Source organism: Chiloscyllium plagiosum, unplaced genomic scaffold (assembly GCF_037043375.1).
Source record: "Chiloscyllium plagiosum isolate Xiang-an unplaced genomic scaffold, Cpla_swu_hap1 HiC_scaffold_35, whole genome shotgun sequence".
Classification (NCBI taxonomy): Eukaryota; Metazoa; Chordata; class Chondrichthyes; order Orectolobiformes; family Hemiscylliidae; genus Chiloscyllium; species Chiloscyllium plagiosum.
The window spans coordinates 30,816,153-30,827,776 of NW_028270173.1; the positions used below are offsets into that span (position 1 = coordinate 30,816,153).

The 11,624-nt window shown below is 52.9% G+C and overlaps 1 protein-coding gene across 1 annotated transcript; it reads right to left on the reverse strand.

The window, feature by feature from the left end:
* Positions 1-1,680: 1,680 nt before the first annotated feature.
* On the reverse strand, positions 1,681-10,916 carry LOC148140594 (zinc-binding protein A33-like). Its single transcript, XM_087978888.1, has 6 exons — positions 10,480-10,916; positions 7,679-7,774; positions 7,313-7,546; positions 5,851-5,873; positions 5,631-5,740; positions 1,681-2,648 (listed from the first exon to the last, which is right to left on the reverse strand). The coding sequence occupies exons 1-6, from the start codon at positions 10,888-10,890 to the stop codon at positions 2,053-2,055; spliced, it is 1,470 nt and encodes a 489-aa protein (XP_087835014.1). The 5' UTR covers positions 10,891-10,916; the 3' UTR covers positions 1,681-2,052.
* Positions 10,917-11,624: the final 708 nt, after the last annotated feature.

Consider the following 11,624-nt stretch of genomic DNA (forward strand, 5'->3'; position numbering starts at 1 on the left):
AGACACTGCCACACTGGGCTGAGGGACCAGACCGAGACACTGCCACACTGGGCTGAGGGAGCAGGCCGAGACACTGCCACACTGGGCTGAGTAACCAGGCCGAGACACTGCCACACTGGGCTGAGAGAGCAGGCCGAGACTCTGCCACACTGGGCTGAGGGAGCAGGCCGAGACTCTGCCACACTGGGCCGGGGGAGCAGGCCGAGATACTGCCACACTGGGCTGAGGGACAAGACCGAGGCACTGCCACACTGGGCTGAGGGACCAGGCCGAGACACTGCCACACTGGGCTGAGGGAGCAGGCCGAGACACTGCCACACTGGGCTGTGGGAGCAGGCCGAGACACTGCCACACTGGGCTGAGGGACCAGGCTGAGACACTGCCACACTGGGCTGAGGGACCAGGCCGAGACACTGCCACACTGGGCTGAGGGACCAGGCCGAGACACTGCCACACTGGGCTGAGAGAGCAGGCCGAGACACTGCCACACTGGGCTGAGGGAGCAGGCCGAGACTCTGCCACACTGGGCCGGGGGAGCAGGCTGAGACACTGCCACACTGGGCTGAGGGACCAGGCCGAGACACTGCCACACTGGGCTGAGGGAACAGGCCGAGATACTGCCACACTGGGCTGAGGGAGCAGGCTGAGACACTGCCACACTGGGCTGAGGGACAAGGCCGAGACACTGCCACACTGGGCTGAGGGACCAGGCCGAGACACTGCCACACTGGGCTGAGGGAGCAGGCCGAGACACTGCCACACTGGGCTGAGGGAGCAGGCCGAGACACTGCCACACCGGGCTGAGGGAGCAGGCCGAGACACTGCCACACTGGGCTGAGGGACCACGCTGAGACACTGCCACACTGGGCTGAGAGAGCAGGCCGAGACACTGCCACACTGGGCTGAGGGAGCAGGCCGAGACACTGCCACACTGGGCTGAGGGACCAGGCCGAGACACTGCCACACTGGGCTGAGGGAGCAGGCCGAGACACTGCCACACTGGGCTGAGGGAGCAGGCCGAGACACTGCCACACTGGGCTGAGGGAGTAGACCGAGACACTGCCACACTGGGCTGAGGGACCAGGCCGAGACACTGCCACACTGGGCTGAGGGACCAGGCGGAGACACTGCCACACTGGGCTGAGGGACCAGGCCGAGACACTGCCACACTGGGCTGAGGGACCAGGCCGAGACACTGCCACACTGGGCTGAGGGAGCAGGCCGAGACGCTGCCACACTGGGCTGAGGGAGCAGGCCGAGACACTGCCACACTGGGCTGAGGGACCAGGCCGAGACACTGCCACACTGGGCTGAGGGACCAGGCTGAGACACTGCCACACTGGGCTGAGGGACCAGGCCGAGACACTGCCACACTGGGCTGAAGGACCAGGCTGAGACACTGCCACACTGGGCTGAGGGACCAGGCCGAGACACTGCCACACTGGGCTGAGGGACCAGGCCGAGACACTGCCACACTGGGCTGAGGGACCAGGCGGAGACACTGCCACACTGGGCTGAGGGACCAGGCCGAGACACTGCCACACTGGGCTGAGGGACCAGGCCGAGACACTGCCACACTGGGCTGAGGGACCAGGCCGAGACACTGCCACACTGGGCTGAGGGAACAGGCCGAGACACTGCCACACTGGGCTGAGGGACCAGGCCGAGACACTGCCACACTGGGCTGAGGGACCAGGCCGAGACACTGCCACACTGGGCTGAGGGACCAGACCGAGACACTGCCACACTGGGCTGAGGGACCAGGCTGAGAGAAGTAAAAGGTGAAGTTCCGTGCTGTCCTGATTGGAACTACATCACTGTATCTGGGTCGAAATCCGGGAAATCCTTTCCCAAACCGTACAGCTCAGGGACCGCACCGGGTCAAGAGGGCAGCTCACCCCCCGCCTCCTAAATTAGGGGCAATTAGGGAAAGGCAATAAATGCTGGGCCCATCCAGGAACGCAGGAGTAAAGACCTTGCTTTAGTTGTTACGACAGGCAGTGAAATCCCGAAAAGCCGATAACACAGCAGGGGGAGATCATCGCCCTTTCCTCACGGGCCCACTGCGCTGGGTTTTCGACTCCGGCCGCGTGACGTCAGAGAGTGGGCCTTCACCCCGCAGATTTTCATAAACACCGAATTTTTCCCACCGTCGTTCAAACAGGGGCAGAGGTACGGGTAGAGTTTCTCTGTGAAGGCGTCAGTGAAAGTGTGGAGGTGGGACATACTGTCTGCGTTGTAAAACGACACTTGCCCCCCCTCGTAGTCCAGGTACACCCCGACCTTCCTCGGCCTCGGAACGACGCTCAGGCTGGTCGGGGGCGAGGTGAAGGCCGTGTACTCGCTCCCACCTCGGAGGCTCAGTCTCCAGTAGCCGTCCTCGGGGGTCCGTCTGATTCTCCCCTTCCTCTTGCAGGACCTCTTCGCCACTCCCAGGTCCCACTCGGTCTTATCCCCCACCTCCACCTCCCAGTAGTGCCTCCCCGATGTGAATCCCTCCGACCCCAGCACACAGGCGCACCGGTCGAACCTCTGGGGCAGGTCCGGGAGCTCCTGCCTTCGGTCTCCCATCCTCACGGCCGACTGGTCCTCACTCAGGACCAGCCAGGGGTTGGCGGTTTTCGGATTCAGGGTCAGAGCGGCCGGCACTGAGCGGGGGAAGAAAAACAACACAGAAAGAAAAGGCAGAGGGTGAATGAGTTAAATCGAACCCGGCTCCCTGGCGCTGTGAGGCAGAAACACTAACCACTGAGACACCGTGCCACCCCCATTAGCCTGTTATCATCAGGGAACGTGCTCGGGTCCACGGGAAAAGGTATAATGGGAGAGTATAATGGGCGGCACGGTGGCACAGTGGTTAGCACTGCTGCCTCACGGCGCCAGAGACCCGGGTTCAATTCCCGCCTCAGGCGACTGACTGTGTGGAGTTTGCACATTCTCCCCGTGTCTGCGTGGGTTTCCTCCGGGTGCTCCGGTTTCCTCCCACAGTCCAAAGATGTGCAGGTCAGGTGAATTGGCCATGCTAAATTGCCTGTAGTGTTAGGTAAGGGGTAAATGTAGTGGTATGGGTGGATTGCGCTTCGGCGGGGCGGTGTGGACTTGTTGGGCCAAAGGGCCTGTTTCCACACTGTAAGTAATCTAATCTAAAAACAGTGAGAACATTGGGCAGAGTCAGCATGGATTTCCGAAAGGGAAATCGTGCTCGTCAAAGTGATTGGATGTAACTCGTGAAGTTGCTCAGGGGGAGCCGCTGGATGTGGTTTACTTGGACTTTCAGGAGGCCTTTACTGAGGTCCCGGGTAAGAGATCAACGTGTAAATGAAAGTGCATGGAATTGCGAGGGCAGGGGGGTACGGGGTATTGACATGGACTGAGGTGGCTGACAGGCAGAAAACAATGAATAGAATAATATAGAACATTACAGTGCAGTACAGGCCCTTCGGCCCTCGATGTTGCACTGACCTGTACCAATCTGAAGCCCATCTAACCTACACTATTCCATTTTCGTCCATATGTTTATCCAATGACCATTTAAATGCCCTTAAAGTTGGCGCGTCTATGACTGTTGCAGGCAGTACATTCCACACCTGTACTACTCTGAGTAAAGAAACTACGTCAGATATCTGCCCTATAACTATCACCCCTCAATGTAACTCTATGTCCCCTCGTACTAGCTATCACCATCCGAGGAAAAAGGCTCTCACTCTCCACCCTATCTCACCCCCTGATTATCTTATATGTCTCAATTAAGTCACCTCTCAACCTGCTTCTCTCTTACAAAAACAGCTTCAAGTCCCTCAGCCTTTCCTCATCAGACCTTCCCTCCATACCAGGCAACATCCTAGTAAATCTCCTCTGAACCCTTTCCAATGTTTCCACATCCTTCCGATAATGTGGTGACCAGAACTGTATGCAATACAACAAGTGAGGCCGCATCAGAAATTTGTACAGCTGCAGCCTGACCTCAATCCCTCCACCAATAAAACCTAACACACCGTATGCCTTCTTAACAACCCTATCAATCTGGGTGGCAACTTTCAGGGATCTAAGCATATGGACACCAAGATCTCTCTGCTCATCTACACGACCAAGAATCTTACCGTTAACCCAGTACTCTGCATTCCTGTTACTCTTTCCAAAGTGAATCACCTCACATTTTTCTGTATTAAACTCCATTTGCCACGTCTCTGCCCAGCTCTGCAGCTTATCTATAACCTGCAACCTCCTTTGGCGCTATCCATAACTCTACCGACCTTAGTGTCATCCGCAAATTTACTAACCCATCCTTCCACGCCCTCATCCAGGTCATTTATAAAAATGACAAACAGCAGTGGACCCAAAACAGAGCCTTGTGGTATACCACAAGTAACAAAACTCTAGGATGAACATTTCCCATCAACCACCATGCTCTGTCTTCTTTCAGCGAGCTAATTTCTAATCCAAACCGCTAAACCACCCTCAATCCCATGTCTCTGTATTTTGTGCAATAGCCTACCTTGGGGAACCTTATCAAACACCTTACTGAAACCCCTATACACCACATCGACCGCTTTACCCTCATCCACCTGTTTGGTCACCTTCTCAAAGAACTCAATAAGGTTTGTGAGACACGACCTACCCTTCACAAAACCTTGTTGAATATCCTTAATCAATTTATTTCTTTATTATAAATCTTATTATAAATCCTGTCTCTTATAACCTCGTCCAACACTTTACCCTCAACCGAAGTAAGGCCCACTGCTCTATAATTCCCAGGGTTGGGTCAGGATAAACAGGTCACTTTCTCAATGGCAGCCCCTGTCCAGCGTCCCCTGTAATTTTCTCACTGCGCGGGCTTCCAACTCGGATATGCGGCAGTGACTTCGGGAACGGTGTACAGTTCTGGTCACCACATTACCAAAAGGATGTGGATGCTTTGGAGAGGGTGCAGAGAAGGTTTACGAGGATGTTGCCTGGGATGGAAGGTGCTAGCTATGAAGAGAGATTGAGGAGGTTAGGTTTCCTTTCATTAGAGAAATGGAGATTGAGGGGGCACCTGATTGAGTTTTACAAAATCATGAAAGGTATAGACAGGGTGGATAGAGATAAGCTTTTTCCCAGGGTGAAGGATTCAATAACGAGAGGTCACACTTTCAAGGTGAGAGGTGAAACGTTTAAGGGGGATACATGCGGCAAGTACTTTACCGCATGTGGGTGGTGGGTATCTGGAACGCGTTGCCAGCAGAGGTGGCAGAGGCAGGCACAGTGGATTCATTTAAGATGCGTCTGGACAGATGTATGAGTAGGTGGGGAGCAGAGGGATCCAGATGCTTAGGAACTGGGCGACAGGTTTAGACAGTAGATTTGGATCTGCTCAGGCTTGGCGGGCCGAAGGGCCTGTTCTTTGTTCTAACCAGGAACCAACACCAGTTGAGCGAGTGGGAAAATATTTGGCAGATGGAGTATAATGTGGATCAATGGGAGGTGAACCTTCCAACAGGTGGCTATTGGCAAGAGTGGGAGAGGTGCTCAAGTTGTGTTTAATTCCCTCCCCCAACACCGCCTCATATTTTCTTTTCCATTTTCCTCCGCCACGTTCTTTGAAATCACTGCTCTACTCACTGGGACTGAGAACACAGACATCTCTTTACCTGGGCTGATAGTGTCCAGCATTTCTCTCCAGGCAATATACTGCAAGGGACCTCTGAATATCCCCAGAGGAAGATCCGTGTCCACCAGTTCCATCGCATTGTGACTAATCCTGCAAGTTCAATGTTCAAAGGTTGAAAAACAGATTTCCTTTCTTTTTGCATTAAAAGATTAAGCTGTGTTTGTTAACAATTTGTGTTTGTAAATAAAGGAAAGTCATACTTGGCATTCCAGGAATCTTTCTCCTGAAACAAAACAGAAACACAAGTCAACTTTTGACAGACAGATCAAAACCTGAATACGATGACACGGGACAAGGTCAAAAGTCACATGACACCAGGTTATAGTTGGACAAGTTTATTTGAAAACACTAGCTTTAGGAGCGCTGCTCCTGCATCAGGTGCGAGTGAGAGAGGGAGACCGTAGACGCAGAATTTATAGGGAAAAGATCAAAGGGTCATACAACACGTGTGAATGGATTGAACACGCTCCCTCGGAACACGGGTCAGGCCATTTCGGACTGAGATAAGGAGGGATTTCTTTGAACCGGAGAGTGGTGATCCTGGTCAATTCTCTGCCCCAGAGGAGTGCAGAGTCTCACTCATTGAGTCATAGTCGCAGAGTCATAAAGCTCAGAAACAGACCCTTCAGTCCAACCAGTCCCGGCTGACCCTAATCCCAAACTAAACCAGTCCCACCTCCCTGGAGAAAGTGAGGACTGCAGATGCTGGAGATCAAAGTCGAAGAGCGCGGTGCTGGAAAAGCACAGCCAGTCAGGCAGCATTCCAGATGAAGAGCTTTTATTCGAAACGTTGACTCTCCTGCTCCTCGGATGCTGCCTGACCGGCTGTGCTTTTCCAGCACCACACTCTTCGACACTAGTCCAACCTACCTGCTCATCCCCAAATCCCTCCAAACCTGTCCTATTCACGTACTTATCCAAATGTCTTTGAAACATTGTAATTGTGTCCACATCCACCACTTCCTCAGGAAGTTCACTTCACACACAAACCACCTTCTGGGGAAAGCATTTGCCCTGTGTCCTTTAAAATCTCTCTCCTCTCACTTTAACCTTATACCCCCTCATCTTGAAATCCCTCATCCCAGGTGCCATTCACCTGATCTATGGCCCTCATGATTTTATGAACCTCTATAAGGTCACCCCTCAATCGCCTACGCTCCAATGAGGAAGGCCCCAGCCTCTCCTTATAACTCAAACCCTCTATACCCAGGAACATCCTGGGAAATCCCTTGAGATTTCCAGTATCCGACCTTAACCCGTCACGATTTTATAAACCTCTCTAAGGTCACGATCCAGTGAGGAGGGTCCCACCCTATCCAGCCTTTCAGGACAACACAGACCTTCCATTCCCAGAAACATCCTGGTAAATCCCTGGAGATTTCCAGATATCAGGGGATACAGAGATTTTGCAGGAAAATGCTCTTGGGATAAAAGATGGGCCATGATCTGGTTGCATTGCTTTAAAGCACGTTTGCTGGGCTGAATGGCCCCCGCCTGGTCCTCATTCCCAGTCACCCCTTCACTTCCAATGATAGGAATACAGAACACTGAACCCCCCCTCCCCAGTGGGTACGTAGGGGGCAGCGTTTACTCCCCACTCCAGGTGATTCTTGGCAATACCAAGATGCCGATTACCGAAGACTGCTACGTTTCTCTCCTTACCTTGAGGATGGTCAATACGTCCGGCCGATTGAGCTGCGACTGAAACTCGGTCAGAACCCGCTCGGTGGAGTCCAGGGCACCCTGAATCTCCCGCAGGTTCCCTCGCATAGCCTCCAGGATCATCCCCTCCCGTGCACGGAGATCTCCATCCAGGCGCCGCTCCATCTCACTCAGAGTCCGGTGCATCTTGGCGAGTTCATACTTGATGTGGACTTGCAGATTGCGTGACTGCTCCTGAACCCATTGGAACACAGGCACACGATCAAAATGTTTCAAACCGGGGAGTTGGGGTGGGTGGGGTGGGGGGGGGGGAGGGGAGAGGGAAAGAAACTGGGGTTTGGAGAAGTGACCAAACGGGCATCTCACCTTGACTTGGGAGATCTTCTGCTCCTGGTTGAATTTAGCCTTGAGCAGCTGGGCCTTCCTTTTGGCGGCCAAATCCAAGGATGATTTCAGCTGATCCTGTAAACGAGAGCAGAAATTCCTGAACGGGGGCCTTCAGACATTCCCAGAAAAGTGGATTGGGCAGGATGAAGTGCTGTGGAAGCCACCCCCACCAATCTCTATGCACAACGGGACAGACGTGGTCCCATTCAGCCCCATTGTATGTCTGCTGCCATTTTTTCTGGATTCAATTCCCTCTTGGGTGCACACCCCACCCCCACCCCCACTCCTGCCCTATTGGACCTGCCTCTGTCATGCACCCAGACAGAGCATCCCAAACCCCAAAATCCCACAGGACGGAGAAAGCCTTTCCCTTCCTATCTCCTCGGCTTCTCCGACCAGTACTGTCCCTCATATCTGTACAAGCCCTGGTTCTCAATCCCCTAACCAACCAGAACATATTTCTCCCTCTCCACTCTGCCCAGACCCATCGTGATTTTCAACACTTCCCCAGCAGTAATTCACCAAGGCTACAAAGATTGGAGAGTTCGAGTCATGAGGAGAGGCGAGGACTGTTTCTCTGGACTGAAAATGTGTTGCTGGAAAAGTGCAGCAGGTCAGGCAGCATCCAAGGAACAGGAGAATCGACGTTTCAGGCATAAGCCCTTCTTCAGGGCTTATGCCCGAAACATTGATTCTCCTGTTCCTTGGATGCTGCCTGACCTGCTGCGCTTTTCCAGCAACACATTTCCAGCTCTGATCTCCAGCATCTGCAGCCCTCACTTTCTCCTGTTTCTCTGGAGCCGAGGAGGCTGAGGGGTGACATTAGAGAGGTTTGGAAAATTATGACAGGCTAAGATACAGTGAATAGCCAAAGTCTTTTCCCCTGGGAAGGGTAGTCCAAAACTAGTGGACATAGGTTTAAGGTGAGAGGGGAGAGACTTGAAAGAGATCTGAGGGACAAGTCTTTCACACAGAGGGTGGTGCGTACACGGAACGAGCTGCCAGAAGAAGTAGTGGAACATTTAAGACTTTCAGACAGATACATGAATAGGAAGGGTTTGAGAGATATGGGCCAAATGTAGGCAAGTGGGACTAGTTCAGTTTAAGATACTGCATTGGCATGGACGGGTTGGGCCGAAGGGCCTGTTTTCTTGCTGTGTGACTCTTATCAAATCTAACCTTGGCTTTCTCTTCTCCCAGAAAAGACTGTCACCAGTCTATGTGACTGAAGCTCCTCAGCCCGAGGTCAGTCCTCATCAATCTACACTGAGAGTTCTCTCTCTCTCTCTCTAATTCATACACACGTACAAGCTTACGGGGAAAGGTGTAGGATGAGACTGCTGTGGGATGTTTCTCCTGAAGGTACAGAGGACACCAGTTAGACCAAAGCTGGAATACTGTGAAGACGCCAGTGGAGGCAGCCCAGAAAAGGTTTGTTTGGCTGGTCCTGGATCTGGAGGGATTTTATTTTGAGGTTCATGAAGAGGTTTGAAGATTCGGAGGTGACTTTATGAAAATGTACATGATCCTTTGGAGATTTGACAGGGTAGCTGTGGAAATGTTGTTTCCACTTGTGGGAGAGTCTGGGGCCAAAGGGCATCATCCAAGAATAAGGGGGTGTCTTTTTAAGACAGAGATGAGGAGGAATTTCATCTCTTTTAGAGGGGAGTGAATCTGTGCAATTCTCTACCACTGAGAGCTATAGAGGTTGTGCTGTTAAGGACATCCAAGGCGGACCAGACAGGTTTTTAATGAGTGAGGGAATCAAAGGTTATGGGGAAAAGATCGGAAACTGGAGTCAGGGATTATCAGATCAGCCAGGATCACATTGATGAGAGGAGCTGACTCGATGGGCTGAATGGCCTATTTCTGATCCTCACCCTCCATCAGGGCTTTTGCCCAAAATGTTGACTCTCCTGCTCCTCAGATGCTGCCTGACCTGCTGTGCTTTTCCAACACCACCCAGTTCAACTCTGATTCTCCAGCATCTGCAGTCCTCACTTTCTCCTACTTCAGCTCCTCCCTGTTAGTCTCATATCTCTACAGAGGCTGGAAAATGGTCACCAATTCCCCCTTTGTTTCCACATGAACAGTTCTTGACTGCAGTACTGCCTCGTTCAGATTCAGGTACCAGAGTGTCAATAATTTTTAAATATTCATTCACGGGATGTGGGCATCGCTGGCCAGGCCAGCATTTATTACCCATCCCTAATTGCCCAGAGGGCAGTTAAGTGTCAAACCCCTTTGCTGTGGGTCTGGAGTGACACGTAGGCCAGACCAGGTAAGGATGGCAGTAACAATAATCACCAATGGATTCCTGGTCAGCGTTAGATCCTTCAATCTAGATTTTATTTTAGAGTGAGTTTAATTTCCACCGTCTGTGCAGAGGCGGGATTTGAACCCGGGTCCCCAGAACATTACCTGGGTGCTCCCCTTACACCCCCAGCCCAAGTCCTGAAGAAGGGTTACACCTGAAACATTGACCTCTCCACCTCCTGATGCTGCCTGGCTTGCTGTGCTCTCCCAGCCTCCTGCTTGTCCAACTCTGGGTTAACACAACACCACTCAGTCCATCACCTCCTCATGGGGTATCCCTGAGGGTCACCTCCTGGTGTCAGCCCCCACCCGGGGGAGCTCAGACTCTGTGGCTGACCTGGTTCCGATCCTCTACCCTCAGGGTCTCAGCGAATGTCCCTAAAACTGGAGCTTCCCAGAATTGAGGGACAGAGTCCTGCACCGGTTGAACGCGTGGTCTGCTCCCTCCGGTTGGCCTTGTTCACCTTGTAAAGGCCCACAGCCTCATTGAGGGGGATGAAGGTGTGATATCTGTGCTCCCGGCTGTCCCGGCAGATGCTGCAGAGGAGCTCCTGGTCGGTTTCACACAGCAGCTTCACTCCTTCCTGGTGCAGCTCACAGTGGAGCTGCTGGCTCGCCATCCTCCGGGTCCTGCTCAGCTGCCTCGCCCTCCCGGCCAGGTTGGTGAGAGCCCGGTTCGACCTGAGGGTTAGCCCCGGGAACACCTGCAGACACTCGGGGCAGAAGTTGGTCTCCTGGGCTTGCCAGCAGCCTGTGATACAGGAGCGGCAGTAACTGTGACCACAGTCCAGGGTCACTGGATCCACAAACAGCCCGAGGCACACCGCACAAACCAACTCCTCTCTCCAGCTCCCAGCCCGCTGCCCGGAATCCATCCCGCCGGCAACTCCCAGCGTTTGGCGGTGTCCTGCTCTGAGATTCACTTCCTTGTGTTCTTACAGAGAGCAGTGCAGGCACGGTCCCTGGGTGGGAAGGGACGGAAGAGGTGTGTTTGAACCCGCAGCCAGCCTGCGAGGGTAATTTGATCCACTCACTGAGACCAGAGCCAACCCACTGACAATGCACTAACAGAGCAACCCGCCAGATCACTGAGGGAGAACGGTTCAGAATACCGTGTACACAGCACTGAGACACCTGACAGTTCAGAATACACACAGCACTGAGACACCAGACAGTTCAGAATACACACAGCACTGAGACACCTGACAGTTCAGAATATACACAGCACTGAGACACCTGACAGTTCAGAATACACACAGCACTGAGACACCTGACAGTTCAGAATACACACAGCACTGAGACACCTGACAGTTTAGAATATACACAGCACTGAGACACCTGACACTTCTGAATATACACAGCACTGAGACACCTGACAGTTCAGAATACACACAAGTCTGAGACACCTGACAGTTCAGAATATACACAGCACTGAGACACCTGACAGTTCAGAATACACACAGCACTGAGACACCTGACAGTTCAGAATACACACAGCACTGAGACACCTGACAGTTCAGAATACACACAGCACTGAGACACCTGACAGTTTAGAATATACACAGCACTGAGACACCTGACACTTCTGAATATACACAGCACTGAGACA